At 40.4% G+C, this 18,899-nt stretch overlaps 1 protein-coding gene across 1 annotated transcript; it reads left to right on the top strand.

Moving 5' to 3' along the window:
- Window positions 1-393: 393 nt before the first annotated feature.
- On the top strand, window positions 394-18,823 carry Btg3 (BTG anti-proliferation factor 3). Its single transcript, XM_070030497.1, has 5 exons — window positions 394-633; window positions 4,830-5,007; window positions 9,378-9,515; window positions 14,876-15,083; window positions 18,144-18,823. The coding sequence occupies exons 2-5, from the start codon at window positions 4,835-4,837 to the stop codon at window positions 18,381-18,383; spliced, it is 759 nt and encodes a 252-aa protein (XP_069886598.1). The 5' UTR covers window positions 394-633; window positions 4,830-4,834; the 3' UTR covers window positions 18,384-18,823.
- The last annotated feature ends 76 nt before the right edge of the window (window positions 18,824-18,899 follow it).

Here is an 18,899-nt window from a genome sequence, read left to right as displayed (position 1 = left end):
GGCCGGCACGACCCCCACCTTACCCCACCCCCCCCCGAAGGCACTGAGGCCAGGCCGGGGGAGTCCGAGCGGGGATCGCCGCCTCCAGCGAGGCTCGGGGCGGTGGGGGGGAACCGAGCCCTGAGGGGCTTGTGGGCGTGGCGGGCCGAGCGGAGGGCGTGGGGGCCCCCGCGGCTCCCCGCAGGGTCTGGCCGCCACTCAGCCGCGGGCGCTCGGGGGGCGTGGCCAACGTGACGCCCCGCCCCCGAATCCCTCGCCCCGCCCTCCCCCAGGCGCGCGAGTGGATCCCTCGCGGCGCCAACCCTTTCCCGGGTCATTGCCCCTCCCCTTTTCCGGGCCTTCAAGCCCCTCGCACGCCGCCTCGGGACCGCGCTCGCTCGTGCGCGCGCCCGTCGGCCCGCCCGCCAGTCAGTCAGTCCGTCCGTCCGTCAGTCGGTCGGTCGGAGCTCTCCTCGCGCGCTCGGACCCGACGACGCGGGAGCCGCACGCGCGGGAGCAGGCGACAGCCGAGCTCCGGGCTTGCTCAGCTCGGGTGTGTGGCGGAGCGGCCCTGCCGAGCCGGCGTCCTCGGTTCCCGGCCGGGATACCGTCAGGTCCGCGGGATCTGCAGCTGGCGAGCAGCAGCGCCGAGCGGTGAGGAGACCCGGCCGTAGGGGGGGGCGGCCATGGCCGGGCTGCGAGGTGGGGGGGGGGGTCGGGCGCCCGGAGGCCACGTCGGACACTCGCGGGCGGGCGGGACGCGAGGGCGACGGAGAGGGATGCGGATTCGAACTCGGGGACCCGGGCTCCGGCTTGGGGCGCGCGGGGGCGGCACGCGGGCCCCTCGGCGGGCCCGGGGCGGGCGGGAGCCGCCGCCTCCTCGAGGCCGTTGCCACGTTTCCACGGCGCCTGGCGGCCCGCCCCCAGGGTGGGCTAGGAGAGCGGGCTCCGGCCCTTCCTTCGCGTCGGGCCGGGGGGGGGGGGGGGAAACCTCGGGATCCCCGGACCCGGTTCGTTGTCTAGAGGATGGTGCCTACGAGAAGCCTCGGGTCTCGAACCCAGGACCGCCGCGGAGCGCGCCCCCGCCCCCACCCCCGGATGCAGCCGATCCTCGGCTGGCGAGCCAGACGACAGCTGGGAGTTGGGCTCCAGCTGTTCGGGGGCCTTTCCCCCTGAACTTGGGGCCCACCGGGATTGCAGAAGTTGGACACAGCTTTGCAGACTGGATCTGCTCCCCAGAGTGGGGTGGGGATGTGGGATGCGTCCGCACCTAGCGCCCTGGAAACCCCAGCGTCCGTGTGCCTATAGCCGCAGGTTTGGATGGCTTCAGAAAGTCCCAACTCTCGGACCCTGGGAAATTCTACACCTCCTCCGGGTTGGGATCCGGCACTGGAACGCTGCCCCGGGCTGGTCAAGGACTCTTCACCCCCACACACCTCCCCCCTACCCCCCACTCCCCCACCCCCCCCGCCACGGGCTAGAGTTCCCACTCCCCTCCAACCATGGGAACATTCATCAAGAGGCTTATTTAATAGAAACGGTTGAGATTAGCTTTTTGTTGCTGTTGTTGTTTCAAGGGAGAGAAAAAAAAAAAAAACTACAAAGTTATAAACTCCTCTGCAAGGCCGGGGACTGTGAACAAAGTAGAACTTGAGGAGCAGCTTTGGGCGGTGACTACGTCCCAGAATGACGTCACCAAGCAATATTTAAAATGGGAGCTTTTTTAATGGGGCTACTTAAGATGCCCTAGGTCTTCATTGGCTTTTTTTTCTTTCTTTTTTTAAACCTTTTGGTACTCCTAGAATACTGGTCCTGGGGGCAAAGGGGAGGGGGGGGCGTAATTTCTCAGCTGTTCCAGTCATCATTCCTTCAAACAGAAAAATAAAGTCCATATGACTCATCTTGTGTTACAACCAAAAACAGCCACTAAGTGGTTCTTTCCTTCCTTTCTTGATTTTTTTTTGATATGAAACCACAAACAAAAGCAAATGCCCAAACTCTGATTGATATGTAGCGCATATTTCACATATTTAATGAAGAAAGAAAATGACAGTCAAAGAGTTGGTATGTTTCTTTAGTGTGGTTCCTTTTTTTCTTTGGTGAGGTGGAGGTTAGTGTGGTTCCATCAGCAACTTTCTTCCTAAACTGTACTAAATACCAGTGGGTTTTCTTTTCCATCATACCGTGGTGGAGTATAAATATAGCTTTATAAAGTGGAAATAGCTCACATTTTTTGGGAGGAGGTTGTACAGCAGTTGTAGTGGACTAAAGTTGTGTGTGCCCACACACTGTTGTATGCAGATCTGTTCCGAGTTCCTAGTAGTTTAACTGTAGAAAGTGAATTTGGCATAGGGTTCCAGAAGAAAAGGCTTGGGTGTCTTCCCATCCAGCATCAGGGTGAGTATGGCTGCCAGCACACCTCTCAGATAACCATATAGAATTTATTTCACAGTAAGGTTCCTTGTTTGAGTGTGCACACAGAATAAAGAATTCACAGTATGACCAGAGACTTAAAGAACAGTTGGACAAAAGAAAGCTAACAGAATTGGCCATATTTCTTGAATGTGTAGGAAAATAGACTTGCTAAGGTAATTGATTTTTATACTAAACATAGCAAGGGTTGTATGTCTTTAATAATTGGCTCACAAAAAGGTGATGTTGCTTAGTGAATGCTGCATGTGAATAACTCCAAGTTACTTACAGCCAGCCAAATGAATGAGCTCATCCAGCAAAGACAGATTATATATCAAAACAATCCCAGGATACAATTTTTGGCCTTTATGGCTTAATCAATGATAAATCATCAGATCTGCCATTTTAAGATTCCTTCTTTGAAGCAATGCCAAAGTCTAGCCAAATATCTGATTATTTCTTTTAGATTTTCTGTTTGTGATCTTGAATTTATACTCTGTTAATATATGTGGATATTCACTAGTGTTTTTTGTTTGTTTGTTTTTTGTCGGTCCTGGGGCTTGAACTGTGTGTGGGCTTGCACACTGTCCCTGCGCTCTTCAGCTCAAGGCGAGTGCTCTATTGCTTGAGCCATAGCACCTCTTCCGGTTTTCGGTTGGCTTTTATTGGAGATAAGAGTCTTATGGACTTTCCTGCCTGTGCTGGCTTTGAACTGTGATTCTCAGATCTCAGCCTCCTGAGTAGCTAGGATTACAGGCGTGAGCCACCGGTACCCGGCATTAGTTTTTGTCTTTTAGGGAATTAAAGCTCTGTTCCTGAAAGTACTTATGGAAATTCAATATTGAAATTTCTTTATATTTTACTGCTCTATTGAGGTGAATTACATACTGTACAACTCACCTCTTTTTAACTGTATTTTTTTTTTTTGTCTTTTCTTTTTTGGTACTGGGGATCGAACCCAGGACGTTGCACTTGCTAGGCAAGCGCTTTGCCACTGAGCTACATCCCAGCCCAACTCACCTCTTTTTAAAAACACATTTTAGTAGCTTAGTATATTTACAGTTTTGCAACTGTTATAATACTCAGTTTTAAAACAGGGCGCCAGTGGCTCACATCGTAATCCTAGCTACTCAGGAAGCTGAGATCTGAGGATTGCAGTTCAAAGCCAGCCCGAATGGCAAAGGCTGTGAGACTCTTATCTCCAATAAACTACTCAGAAAAAGCCCTAAGTGGCACTGCAGCTCAAGTGGTAGAGCACTAGCCTTGAGCAAAAGAGGCTCATAGACAGTACCCGGACCCTGAGTTCAAGCTTCAGAACTGGTAACAACAAAAAGTAATACTCAGTTTTACAATATTTTTATTGTCCCAGGAAATATTCTTTTTGTTTTTGTTTCTGTTTCTGTTTTTTTGTTTTTGTTTTTGTTTCTTTGGGGTCCAGTCATGGGGCCTGAACTCTGGGCCTGGGCGCTGTCCCTCAGCTCTTCAGCTCAAGGCTAGCACTCTACCACTTGAGCAGCCACAGCACCACTTCCGGCTTTTTTCTTTTTGCTTATGTGGTGCTGAGGAATCGAACCCAGGGCCTCATGCATGCAAGGCAAGCACTCTACCACTGAGCCACCTTCCCAGCCCCCCAGGAAATATTCTTGAATTTACTAGTATTACTCTTCCTTTGACTTCCTTTCTTGCCTCTAAGCCACTAATATATTTTCATTCTGACAGATCTACCTATTCTAAACATTGCATATTAATAAAATATAATGTGTGTTTTTTTGTATCTGGTTTCTTTCCATAGGGTATTTTAAGCTTCACTCATAACTGGCATATATTGGTACTTCACTCCTTTTAATTACCAAATAATATTCCACTACATTGTGTATACCACACTATATTTGTCACTCATCAGTTGATGCACATTTGGGTAGTTTCTGCTCTGACTATTTGGAATAATGTTGTTAGGACCATTTCTGTGCATTTTTCTTGGGCATAAGGTAAAAAGTGGAATGAGTGAAGAATATGGTAACTTATGGACTTGCAAAACATTTCCAAAATGACTGTACAATACACCTTTTTGTGTGGTTTTTCCAAATCATTTTACTGAATTTTAAAGGTCAATTGTTGTATCTAAGTATTGACATGTATAGTAACACCTATATATCATTGTGGTTCTTCTTGAGTGGTATCTTTTAATGTTATTTCAGTCAACAGCAACCATTTGGTGTGCTCCATATTCACAAAGATAAGTACTATGATTCTCAGGCAGTATTTTATAATAGGTCTTTGTGGCCTATATATGACGATTGTTCCCAATTCTAGATATGAGCCTGTGAAGCACAAGATAAAACTGGAAGGAGAGGAATCTGGAAGGAGGAATGTTTTGCAAAACTTTATCTTCTACTTTATATACATTGTTTTTAAGAAAACATGTTTTATCTTTGCAGGGAAAATGAAGAATGAAATTGCTGCCGTTGTCTTCTTTTTTACAAGACTGGTTCGAAAACATGACAAGTTGAAAAAAGAGGCAGTTGAGATGTTTGCTGAGAAATTGACTCTGATACTTCAAGAGAAGTACAAAAATCACTGGTATCCAGAAAAACCATCGAAAGGACAGGCCTACCGGTAACAAATTGCATTGTATGGTTGTATTGTACTAAGTGAAGAAATAGTTTGACTCTGAAATGAGTACAAGGCTAGAGGAGTGAAGGCTGCCTGGACCGTGCCAGTTTTATCTGCAAAATACATAACTATCAGCTGGCTAGGTATTCTCCTTACTCATTTTAAGATGTAGGTATTTGGCCTGATGGCTCCCATCTGTAATCCTAGCTACTCAGGAGGCTGGTGTCTGAGGATCATGGTTCAAAGCCAACCCAGGAAGGAAAGTCCCTGAGATTATCTCCAGTTAATCAAAGTGCAGGTATTTGTTGATGGGAGTCCTACTGCTTAGTCTTGAGAGGCCAGTGCCATAGGCTTGTAGGCTCTTGTGGTTATAGTCTGGCTCCTGACTGAGTACACTCCTATAGCATAGGTACTTGGGGCTTTTCACAATTCTTAAGCACTTCTAATCAACCATAAATGGGTATATAAGGTTTTGAGGAAATAATTCTTGTATGTAAAAGCATATTATATGCTTTTTTGTTTGTCTGGTTTGTGCCTTTCCTGGAACTTGAACTCAGAGCCTTGACACTGTCCCTGAGTTTCTGTGCTCAAGGCTAGTGCTCTACCACTTTGAGCCATAGCACCATTTCTGTCTTTTGGTAGTTAATTAGAGATAAGAGTCTCATGGATTTTCCTGCCCAGGCTGGCTTTCAACCACACAGTCCTCCAACCTCAGCCTCCTAAGTAGGTAGGATTACAGGTATGAGCCACTGGCACCCAGCATATTATTACATATGTTTTAAAGAGACAAATTTTATGGAAAAATTGAGCCAAGGTTAGTTATTAGATACCTGGTATGTTCTTGACACTGAGAAGACTGATTTTATTTATACTATGAACAATTCTTCGTGATAAAAGCTACTAAAATTGTAGATGAAGGTAAGTTATCTATGATCCACAACTGGTAAAAACTGGCTTGGGAATCCTTTCCTTTTTTTTTTTTCTTTTTTGTGCCAGTGCTGAGGGGGCCTGAACTCAGGGCCCAGGTGGTGTCCTGGAGTGCTCTAGCACTTGAGCCACAAAAAACTTCCAGTTTTTTGATGCTTAATTGGAGACAAGAGATTCAGGCATTTCTGCTCAGGCTAGCTTCAAACTGACGATCCTTATATCTTAGCTTCCTGAATAACTTGTGTGAGCCACTCATGCCTAGCTGGTTTTCAGAATTGAACTCAAGTCTAACTCCAAATTCTCATAAGCTTTCTTACATCATTGTTTTGGCACTGAGAAGGTAGATACCTCTTATTTGGAGCTGTCTTTTGTACTCTGTTTTATAAGTTACATTTACAGCTAGAAGTAACCTGACCTGTCATACCTATTCTCTAATATATATCTCACTATTCTAGAAGCTTAAAAGCCCTCTGTTGCTGCTTTTCCCATTTGTGGATGTGCTACAAAAACTCAATGTGAAGCTGTGTAATTATGGCTCATTCCTACAATCCTAGCTGCTCAGGAGGTTGAGATCTAAAAATTATGATGTGAAGCCATCCTAGAAAGAAAGTATGAGACTCTTCATCTCCAGTTAGCCATCAAAAAGTTAGAACAAAAGTACAGCTATAGCTCAAGTGGTAAAGCACCAGCCTTAAGAGAAAAAGCAAAGAGAATGCAAGAAGTTCTGAGTTCAAGCCCAAGTATTAGCGTGCACACACACACACACAGAGTTAAAAATGAAACAGTTGTTTATAACTATAGAAATCCTTTTATTTGTGTATATTGTCCCCCAAGTTTTCCCCACAGATCAATAATTCAATACCTTGTTGTAAAGAGGTCTTCCTTTCTCTCACTTAATGACAAATATAAGACTAATTGACAAATCTAGGCAGAAGATGACAAGGAAATGTTTACTTTTCATTTGCTTAAAACTATATGAGCCCGACTTTTCTATTGACAAGATAAGAACCAAGGTAATTACTATATTTTCTTCTTGTTTTTATCCAACGAGATTTCTTAGTAGAATGACTAATTAAAGTAGAAATGTAGATGTTAATGTAAGCATGACTCATTTTTCATCTTCTCATTTGATTTTTTTTCTGCACATCTTCATATCTGATAGAATAGTTTTTTGTGAGTTAGAGCTATTGAGGCTTTTTACGATGATCTATTTGACATTGGGTGAAGGATTTGGAAGTGCTAAGCTACTGTTACTGAAAAAAGGAGGCACAGTCAAGTTAAATACTTCAAGGTCAGACAGTGTACAATTTCATTTCCATTAACTAAAAGGGAAAAGGTAGTCAAACAAGATATTGGCATGTGACCAAAAGAATCACTTTAAAACTTTGAATAGGGGCTGAGAATGCGGCTTAGTGGTAGAGTGCTTGCCTAGCACGCATGAAGCCCTGGGTTCAATTCCTCAGTACCACATATACAGAAAAAGCCACAAGTGGTGCTGTGGTTCAAGTGGTAGAGTGCTAGCCTTGAGCAAAAGAAGCTCAGGGACAGTGCCCAGGCCTGGAGTTCAAGACCCATGACTGGCCCAAAAAAAAAAAATTTTTTTTTAAAAACTTAGGAGTAAAATCTGTAGACTGCAGTGGGAAATAAAAATGAGAATATAGGATTGAGGGTCTCTTCAGTTTATGGTTGAGGCTAATTGCAAAAACTTGGAAAGAACTCTCAACATTAAGTAAATGATAGACTATATGTGCAAGTTTTAAAGTCTTGTTTTTGAAAAGTAAGTAGATAATGTATAAGTAGTCAATGTGTAGAATGAAAAATAGTATAAAATATGGTATCTAAATTTGGCAAAGCAAAATCTAAGTATATTTACATATAATTTTTAAGTTTAGAACCTGCATCGCTCATTGTGGAGAATATATTTAAAAGATATATTTAGCTATATGCTTAAGATATATTTTCATGTCTTGAACTGCTTTTGATGCTGAGGCACATTGGAGACATACATAGACACACACACACACACACACACACACACACACACACACACAAACGCACGCACGCGCGCTTGAATGCCAACCTTGAGCTCTGTCTCTTAGCTTTTTTGCCCAAGGCTGGCACTCTACCACTTGAGCCACAGCTCTACTTTCAGCTTTTTGCTGGTTATTGAAAATGAGTCTCTTTCTTGCTCAGGATGGCTTCATATCATGATCTTTAGATCTCATCCTTATGAGTAGCTAGGATTATGGATGGAGTCACTAATGCCCAGCTTACCCTCTACAGCATTAGAATCTGTAACAGAGTGATCTTACTAACAAAACACCTGGCTTTCACTTTTTTTCTTATGTTGAAAATTAACTTTAGACATTGTAGGTGGGGATGAGAGGGAAAAACAGAGAACAAAGGAAAGGATGACATTGTCCAAAAGAAATGTACTCTTTACCTGACGTGTATAAGTTTGACAAAAATGTCCCTTCTTACAATACTGGAGATTGAAGCCAAGGCCCTAGTATGCTAAGCAAATGTTCTATCACTTCAAACATACTTGTAGCCCTGAGTATCTGTTTCATTTTTTAAAAAAAAACGAAAGACCGGGCTGGGAATGTGGCTTAGTGGAAGAATGCTTACCTAGCATGCATGAAGCCCTGGGTTCGATTCCTTAGTACCACATATACAGAAAAAGCCAGAAGTAGCACTGTGGCTCAAAAAAAGAATGTCTTAAATTTATATAAATTTATATGATTTATATAGGAATTTAAACTTCTCCTGCTGGGCGCTGGTGGCTCACACCTGTAATCCTAGCTACTCAGGAGGCTGAGATCTGAGGATCGCGGTTCAAAGCCAGCCCGGGCAGGAGAGACCGTGAGACTCCTATCTCCAATAAACCACCAGAAAACTGGAAGTGGCGCTGTAGCTCAAGTGGTAGAGTGCTCACCTTGAGCTGAAGAGCTGAGGGACGGCGCCCAAGCCCCGAGTTCAAGCCCCACGACCGACCAAAAAAAAAAAACAAAAAAAACTTCTCCTTCTGTTATCACCTTAACTCATATAGTGGTTTAAAAAAAAAGAAAAAAAAAAAGCCCTTTCTGGGTGTTGGCTCACACCTGTAATCCTAGCTACTCATGTGGTTGAGATCTGAGGATTGTAGTTCAAAGCCAACCCAGACAGGTATATAAATGTGTGATATAGATGTTTCTTTGTCCTTGACTGATTCTGTACTTTTAGAACAATTATGGATGAGGCAAAGGATTTCCTCTTAACACTTTATTGTACTAGACAGAGTGGTCTTGGTGCTGCGTGTATTTATATTTACTCTCATTTTAGGATAATTATGCTAAGTATGCTCCCGGGTTCTCCAGGGTATTATGATTACTCACCTTCACAAATAATGATAAAGTTTGTGATGGAGATTCATATAAAGGTGTTAATCTAAGTCTACTTTGTTGCAGATGCATTCGTGTCAATAAGTTTCAGAGAGTTGATCCTGATGTCCTGAAAGCCTGTGAGAACAGCTGTATTTTGTACAGTGATCTGGGTTTGCCTAAAGAGCTCACACTCTGGGTGGACCCGTGTGAAGTGTGCTGTCGGTGAGTTGGCAAGCTTGGCAGCTGAACTGATTTTGCCAAATACTCTTTTATTTGACCTGCCTGTGTATCTTTACATCCTGGAGCTGGAGCTGGTGGTTTGGCTTTTACAAAAACAAATACGTGAAATAACCGTCTTGGGTGATGATACAGGACTTTATGGTATATATGTGCACATTGGAGGGAAACTAGGAGGAGGACACAGAAACAGGGTAAAACTTACAACAGTGGGACCCATCAGCTGCACTGGAAGTCACTGATCAAAACGAACTAAGCAACTCAATGGGAGGGAGGGAATGAGCAGGAAAGAGGGAACAACTGACACTAAGCAAAAAGAAAGAAATGTATATATCACCCGACGTGAAAGAAATAAATATATTGTCAAAGCTCATAGAACTCATAAAATATAGACCATGATAAAGACAATTTACCCCATGAAGTTTAGAATGTGTTTGTGACTTTAACTAAATATCGCTATCCCACAATACTGGGAAATTTGTGAAATTTATGTAATCACTTAATCATAATAAAAAATTGCTATAAAAATGAAAAATACAATAAAAAATGTGAAATAACCTTCTTGGGGTGATGGTAAAGGGCTAGCCAGTTATATTCTTGTTTGACAATATAAGAAACTTAGGAACTAAATGAAGTTTTCCTAGAGCATTGCCAAGAGTTTACTGTAGATCTAGAAGTAGAGCACTGATATCTAGACTCCTCAAAATTAGTGATTATATTTTATTGGTTACATACTTTCCCTTCAAGTTAACTCCAGATAATAATAAGTAATAGGGGCTGGGAAGATGGCTCAGTGGTAGAGCACTTGCCTTGCATGTATGAGGCCCTGGGTTCAATTCCCCAGCACCACATAAGCAAAAAGAAAAAAAAAAGCCGGAAGTGGCGCTGTGGCTCAAGTGGTAGAGCACTAGCCTTGAGCTGAAGAGCTGAGGGACAGTGCCCAGGCCCAGAGTTCAGGCCCTACGACTGGACCCAAAAAAAAATAAAATAAAATAATGAGTAATAATTTTTGGTGGGTCTGTGTATTTCAAGTGGCTGAGTGATATTTTCCATAATGGAATTTGCTCTATCCTGTGAGATCTGTTTCATCTACATATTAACATTGTGGACTAGGTACCCTTATGTTATGATGTTTTCAAAATGAAAACATTCTTTTAAGTAGTTCACAGTATAATAAAGAATAAAAAAGAGTAAGCAGTTTTATAATCTGAATTATACTAGGAGTTGTACAAAGTACAATGATAGTTGATAGGAGAAAGTTAATGGCTGTGTTAAGGATCAGTAAAGACTATTGAATGTATGATACTTGAACTGGGAGGTTTTTAAAAAAGGAAATGGAGCAGGTGACAGGATGAGAAAGACATTCATAGGAAAGAATAGAATGAACCAAAAGCTTAGAACTCATAACAATTTTCTCTTGCTATACCTATAGGGTGTTTCTCTGTGGTTTTGAGATATATTTACTTCTTTTCTTTTTCCTTTTTTTTAACCGGTCCTGGGGCTTGACTTCAGGACCTGAGCACTGTTCTTGGGCTTCTTTTGCTCAAGGCTAGCACTCTACCACTTGAGCCACAGCACCACTTCCAGTTTTTTCTGTTTATGTGGTACTGACGAATTGAACCCAGGACTTCATGCATGCTACGCAAGCACTCTACCTCTAAGCCATTCCCAACCCCTATTTACTTCTTTTCTATTGACTGCTTTTTGATGCATATCTAACTTTCTACTCTTGTGGTCAGAGCCTTTAACTTCTTCAGCAGTGGTGTAAGTGAAATTATGTAATGTTTTACCAAAAACACCACTAGAAATGACTACCCATTTTGCCAGCATTGTTTTAAACTTCCTGCTTTGGGAAATCAGATGTAGAAGGTGCAGTTTTATAGAGGTGAAGATTCTTCCACGCTTTCTTTTTCAGATAGAAAAATGAAGATTAAGCAACTTAGTTGTGTTAATATCAAGCATCTTTAGATTATGGGGACTCACTTTAATCTGGTTTTAAACTGGGCCACTAAAACTGGCAGAAGAAGCTACTGTACTAAATTGGCCACTTTTTTAGTTGAGCCCAGGTGACTTATTTAATGTTTTGGTGCAGGTCCTGGGACTTGAAAAGGTCTGGGAACTGTCTCTGACACTTTTTGCTGAAGATTACCACTTCAGCCACATCTACCTTCCCACTTCCAGCTTTTAGAGTCTCAAGTTTTCTGCCCCTGATGGCTTTGAAACTTTGTTCTTAGATCTCAGGTTCCTGAGTAGCTATGATTGCCAGTGCATGCCACCAGTGCCATCAAAGTTGACTTTTTTTTTTTTTTTTTTGGTTGATTGCAGGGCTTGAGCTCAGGGTACTGTCCCTAAGCTTTTCTGCTCAAGGCTAGAGCTCTGCCACTTTCAGCCACAGCTCTATTCCACTTTGTTTTTTTGTTTAAGTCTTTTAAGTAGTTACACAAAAGATTTTCAATTCAACATATCAGTTTATAAGTGCTATGCATCTGGATCAGTTTCACTCCTTTCATCATTCCCGGTTGACTTTATTTAACACATCACATATTCTTTAAGGTTGTATAGCTTTTCAACCCATAAAATAATTACAAACAGCATTTGAAAGAGGGTTGCTCAGAAAGTAGAAGTATAATTCAGTGGTAGATCTCTTCCCTAGTATGCACAAGAGTACAGGTTGACCCATTGTAACAATGAGAGATGTACAAGAAACTATGTTAAAAACCAACTTTATAATTCAGCAGGGGAGGGAAGGAGGATAAGGGGAAAAACAAAGGAAGAGGTTAACAATGCTCTATAGGAAATGTACTCATTACCTTACTCATGTAACTGTAACTCTTCTGTACAGTATTTTTACAATAAAGAACATATAAAAAATAAAAATAACCACCACTGAGAAGTAAAAAAAAAATTTTTAATGTCTGACAGGCAAGAGAAAAGCTAAGTAGACCTACCAAATTATATTAATGCACAAATAGATAATGCAAGGATGTTAAATTATCAGGGAAAAAAATTTATATCCAAGTTTAAGAAATCTAATTACATACACATTTTGGGCATTATTTTAAGTGTTTAAAATAAGTCATAAGGGCTGGGAAGATGGCTCAATGGTAGAATGCTTCCCTTGCATGCATGAGGCCCTGGGTTCGATCCTCAGCACCACATAAGAAGAAAAAGCTGGAAGTGGCGCTGTGGCTCAAGTGGTAGAGTGCTAGCTTTGAGCTGAAGAGCTCAGGGACAGCGCCCAGGCCCAGAGTTCAGGCTCCACGACCGACAAAAAAAAAAAATAATAAGTCTTAAATCTTAAAGATAAAAGCTTTAGCTATATGAACATTTTATTTAATTTGGATATTTCATTACTTGATAATGGCCAATAATGAAAAATGAATATGCTTCCATCTTGCTACTTTTAGTAACTATATGAACCTAACATTTTATATGATTAAATTTTGCCAAAATTTGTGTTGTCATTTTCCCCCACATTAATAGAAATCACATTCACTGTATAAGTTGATCATATAGAACCTCTGAAAGAAAGATAAATTAGAACTTGTGTAAAAGTAATTGATGTAAGTTAACAGGGGACATTAAGATATTAAAAAGAAGGATAATTAGAAAGATAAATGGTCTGAACATTAAGGCAATGCTAACAAAGAATAATTGAACGAACATCTTATACCTTGAGTCTTTAAATATAATAACTCATTGGTATATAGAAACTAAGGTTATACAAAAACAAAAATTAAGAGGTACTACAAAGGAACATCTTTCATAGTCTTGAGACATTCTGTCAGAATGAAAATGCTGGATAAGTACATAGAATGCCATATAGTTCGAAAGTTTATCAGTTAAGGCAATATTTGAGGATACAGAATAGATAACATCTTTCCTGTGTTGAAAATGTCTGAGGATAGCTGGCAGCTTTTTTTATGTACTCGGTGTACTTTATAACTTTTTGGTAATTTCTGCAATCTTTAATTTTTTTTTCCTGATCATCGGGCTCGATCTCAGGGTCTAGGCGCTGTCCCTAAGCTTCTTTGTGTTCGAGGCTAGCGTTCTACCATTTGAATGTCAACACCACTTCCGGCTTTTTTCTGAGTAGTTTATTGGAGATAAAGAGTCTCACTGACTTTTCTGCCTGGGCTGGTTTCAAACCACAATCCTCAGATTTCAGCCTCCTGAATAATCAGGATTACAGGTGTGAGCCACTGGTACCCAGCTTGCAATCTTCTTATAAGGAACATTAGATAATTATTGCATAGTAACTAATTTCGTCTTGATGTTTTAGTAGTACGTAATTGAAAAAAATGGAAAGTGTAAAGGTTATCCATTGCTAATTCTACTGAAATACTAGCTGTTCATTCTGATGTCAGGGTAATACAGTTAGTAGCTTCACTTGCTTTGAAGAAAGCCCTCATACTAACCCCAAGGCACAGGCGCAGAACCTTTGTGTTTCTAAATTTCAATTACATATTTAGAATTGTTTGACTAAATTTCCTATGTCTTAACACTTATTAGGCATTAGTAATGTTTATTTTGTGGAATCTATTTGAATAGCGTATATGTTTTCCTTTGTACTTTAAATATTTGTTTTTTAGTGTTGACTATACGCTAATTTCTCTTTGCATAATTTATTTTCCTTTTTTTGTTAAGATAACAGTCATGGTTACATATTTTGACACTTTTTTTTTTTTTTTCTGGTAGTGGGGCTTGAACAAGATCTTAGTCCTGGGCACTGTCCTTGAGCTTTTCAGCTCAAGGCAGGGACTTGATCCACAGCGCCACTTCCAGTTTCCTGGTGTTAATTGGAGATAAGAGTCTCTTGGACTATCCTGCCTGGGCTGGCTTCACACTGCATTCCTCAGATCTCAGCCTCCTGAGTAGCTAGGATTACATTAGACAACTATTCTGTAATAGATTGTATTGGATATAAAGATGTAATAGAGGAAGTGGCGCTGTGGCTCAAGCAGTAGAGTGCTCGCCTGGAGCTGAAGAGCTGAGGGACAGTACCCAAGCCCAGAGTCCAAGCCCCACTACCGACCAAAAAAAAAAGAAAAGAAAAAGAAAAAAAGATGTAATAGAATGCATTACTTTATAGTGTTTTTCGATACTGTTTTTATTGTTAGCAAAAAACAAATGAGGAAGAGAGTTGAATCACTTATATTTGTACTTACATAAACCAGAAGGAGACAGTTACAGGGCCGACATGGAATTGGTTAGGATAATGATCAGAGCCAATTCTCCAATAGTTCCTTTATTGCCTTGGTGCAGTGACTTGTTTGAGCCTGTTTAATTGTGTTTATGGACATTTCTTGCTTTGTTGAAGATTTTAAAAACATTTATATACACAGGTATGGAGAGAAAAACAATGCATTCATTGTTGCCAGCTTTGAAAATGAGGACGAGAACAAGGATGAGATCTCCAAGAAAGTTTCCAGGGCCCTTGATAAGGTGACCTCTGATTATCATTCTGGATCCTCTTCTTCAGATGAAGAAACAAGTAAGGAAGTGGCAGTGAAACCCACTTTGGTGGCTGCAGCCCCAAGTCCTGTATACCAGGTAACCATGAAACTCCTTACATTGGAGGATTTAGCAGACATTTCAGATAGTCCTACTTACGTTGCCCAAGATTTCTGATTTAATATTCTACATCTCAGCCTTTCTCACACTAAGAGGAAACTGCCCCCTCTGAGATATATATATATATATATATATATATATATATATATATGTATTTGTATATATATTCATGAATATTATTCCTGAATAGTAAAGCAGATCTTCAATAAAGTGAGTCTCAATGCCAATTTATATATATATATATATATATATATATGTTTATATATATATATGTTTATATATATATATATGTTTATATATATATATTTGGTGGTGGTGGTGGTGGTCATGGGGCTTGAACTCTGGGCCTGGGTACTGTCCCTCAGCTCAAGGCAAGCACTGTACCACTTGAGCCACAACACCACTTCTGGTTTTTTGGTGTTTATTTAGAGATAAGAGTCTTATGGACTTTCGTACCTGGGCCTGAGCTGGGTTTGAACCGTGATCCTCAGATCTCAGCCTCCTTAGTAGCTAGGATTATAGACATGAGCCACCGGTACCCAGCATAAATATATTTTTAATGAGCCTCTTTCCCATTAAATACAAAATCATGGTGATAAAATATTCCTATAATTGGGGCTGGGAAGGTAGATCAGTGGTAGAGTGCTTGCCTTGCATGCATGAGGCCCTAGGTTGAATTCCTCAGCACTACATCTTCAGAAAAGGCCTGAAGTGGTGCTGTGGCTCAAGTGGTAAAGTGCTAGCCTTGAGCTGAAGAGCTGAGGGACAGCACCCAGGCCCAGAGTTCAGGCCCCATGACCAACAAAAAATATATATATTCCTATAATTTAAGTTCCAAAATTGCCACTCATCTTTATAGTCTTTTTTTTTTTTTTTTGGTCATGGGGGATGAACTCTGGGTCTGGGCGCTGTCCCTCAGCTCTTCAGCTCAAGGCTAGTGCCCTACACAGCACCACTTCTGGCTTTTTTCTGCTTATGTGGTGCTGAGGAATTGAACCCAGGGCCTCATGCATGCAAGGCAAGCACTCTTACCACTGAGCCACTTTCCCAGCCCCCCTTTATAGTCTTTAACACTTCCATTTCTTACTTTTGAGTTTAACCTTCTTGTTCTATCCCTTTTCAGTAGTAAAAGAGAAACCACTAACTTTAATTTTTTTACTCAAACCCAAACATTTTTCCCATTTGCTTTCTGAGTCATATAATTAGCAGGAATGCATTTACAACTCCATTTACTTTCTGGTATAGAACACTAAGTATATTTTTTCCATTTCCTGGAATTTATTTCAGTAAAAATTTTATATATGATTTGAAGCACAAAGGCATTTTTACATCTTTGTGTTCCTCGGCTAAGAATGTCCATTTAATGCACTTTAAAAACTCTTTGATTTTTGTTTTTTTGCTGGTACTGGAGTTTGAACCCAGACTCTGATGATTACTTGGCTGGTGATCTACCACTTAAGCTATGTTTCCAGGGTAGCTTTTCAGTGGTTATTTTGGGGATGGAATCTCAAGGACTTTTCTTTGTAAACTGACTTCAGATTGCAGTCTTCCAGATCTTGAATACAGGCATGAGCCACCAGTGCCAATCTTACACTTTTAAAAAATTTTGACTGAACAATACTCTTCAATAATTAAAAAAAAAATATTTTAGTTAAAGAAACCTACAGAGATCTTTTGAGTTAATCCTTATTTCTGATTTTCAGTAAATTTTAAGTGTACCTATTTTTATATTAGTTTTAATTATCATTTCAATTATGAGACATAATTTGACATTAATTTAAGGTAGGTTTGGAGTTGGATTAAAACAAAAAGTTGGACTAAAGAATAAGGAGCCCACGACCGGACCCAAAAAAAAAAAAGTAGTGGGTGAAAGTTGTTACGTAAGTGATCCATAAGCACATGAAAAGATGTTTAGCCATTTGTCATTAGGGAAATATAAAGTAAAACCACAACGAAACACTACTTTTTCCAAATTAAATAGTCTTTTTTTTTTTTGTTTTTTTGGGGTCTGGTCATGGGGCCTGAACTCCGGGCCTGGGCACTGTCGCTCAGCTCTTCAGCTCAAGGCTAGTGCTCTACCACTTGAGCCACAGTGCCACTTCCGGCTTTTTTCTTTTTGTTTATGTGGTGCTGAGGAATTGAACCCAGGGCCTCATGCATGCAAGGCAAGTGCTTTACCACTGAGCCACCTTCCCAGCCCAAAATATTGGCAAGAATGTAAAGGAGCTAGATTTAAAAAACTAACGCTTCTAAAGTTGAATATGCATCTGCCCAAATAGGCAGCAGTTCTCCTAAATAAAAATTAAAATGTATGTCAAAGTACAAAAATTTGGACATATAGATTAATATGTGTGTTGCATCTGTGTTTTAAGTAAATAGGTATATATGAAGACACAACATACATGCATCTTCAGGTATATTGACAGTGATAAATGGGTTGTTAAATCTGGTAAGAGCAAGGAGTTCCTGCTCATTATATTTTTCATCATTAATGGAATGTTATATAGAACATAAATAATAAACTGGAAGAACACACTGGAGATCACAGAAATCTGAAACTCACAGGGTGTTACGTTCTGAGCAGAGGTCCAAAAATGATAAGATTTTGAATGTGCACTTAAAGATAATCAAAAGCTTTTGTTCTCAAACTAAACTGGCTATAACACAATGAACTAGAAAAGTTCTGGTAGAATACCTAAGGTTTTATTATTGTTCAGTCAGTGGGGCATGATTGTTTGTATTTAAAGTTCTCTAAGTGACCGGGTAAGCTTCCATTCATTGTGTTTTTATCTTTTCTGGATGAGGTCATTATAAATAAGTTTAAGTTCATTTATTTCCTCATTTGTTCCCAAAGCACTGTCCACCTATTATGTTTTTAACAAACTTAGACTTGACCTTAGGAATGCCACTTAGATTTACTCTTAGGATCATAGATAAATGATTTTGCCTTCATTGAGAAATCTGGAAGGTCTCCTAGTTTTTACCGGACACATAACTAGTTTTTCCTTTGAATTAACTATTGTGTTCTTTTTTCTACAGATTTCAGAACTTATATTCCCACCTCTTCCTGTGTGGCAGCCTTTGCCCAGAAAAAAGCCAGGAATGTATCGCGGGCATAGCCATCAGAATCACTATCCTCCTCCTGTTCCATTTGGTTATCCAAATCCAGGAAGGAAGAATAAATCGTATCGCCCAGTTCCAGTGACATGGGTTCCTCCTCCTGGAATGCATTGTGACCGAAATCACTGGATTAATCCTCATATGTTAGCACCTCACTAGCTTCTTTTGATTCTGAGGGTGTAATGTTGAGTAAAAGATAGACTATATCTTATAACACATTACATGTTAAGAGTTCATACTCCTAGTAGTGAAGTTAGATGGACCAAACCATCAAACTTATTTTTCTAGAAAAGTTATTGAATATTCTTTCTTAAAAAGTATATATGCACTTTAGATAAATTGATATAGTTTGAGAAACTTTATTAGTCAAGTGCCTGAATTTTTAATATTGGACTTGAGTATTTATATATTGTGCATCAACTCTGTTGGATACGAAAACACTGTAGAAGTGGACGATCTGTTCTAGCACCTTTGAGCATTTACTTTATGGGAGACTACGTAAGTTATTTATACACAGCAAATCTATTTTATGTCATTGTTTTAGAAGAAATTGTGTGAAATCATGTAGTTGAAATAAAAAGTAGTTTGAGGCATGGCAATGTGTGCTTTTTTCTTTATGGAAAAAAAGAAAACAGGATTATCTAATGTATTTATTTAGTAAAGAAAAAAAGAATT

This window comes from Dipodomys merriami, unplaced genomic scaffold, assembly GCF_024711535.1.
Source record: "Dipodomys merriami isolate MVZ:Mamm:240054 unplaced genomic scaffold, mDipMer1.0.p SCAF_2, whole genome shotgun sequence".
NCBI lineage: Eukaryota > Metazoa > Chordata > Mammalia > Rodentia > Heteromyidae > Dipodomys > Dipodomys merriami.
Note: the sequence above shows the minus strand (reverse complement) of the source record. Positions and strands in the feature narration are given on the sequence as shown.

Coding starts and splice junctions, on each gene's coding strand:
- Btg3 (XM_070030497.1), top strand. CDS start 4,835: ATGAAGAATGAAATTGCTGCCGTTGTCTTCTTTTTTACAAGACTGGTT. Junction 5,008..9,377: donor TCGAAAGGACAGGCCTACCG/GTAACAAATTGC, acceptor ACTTTGTTGCAG/ATGCATTCGTGTCAATAAGT. Junction 9,516..14,875: donor CCGTGTGAAGTGTGCTGTCG/GTGAGTTGGCAA, acceptor TTATATACACAG/GTATGGAGAGAAAAACAATG.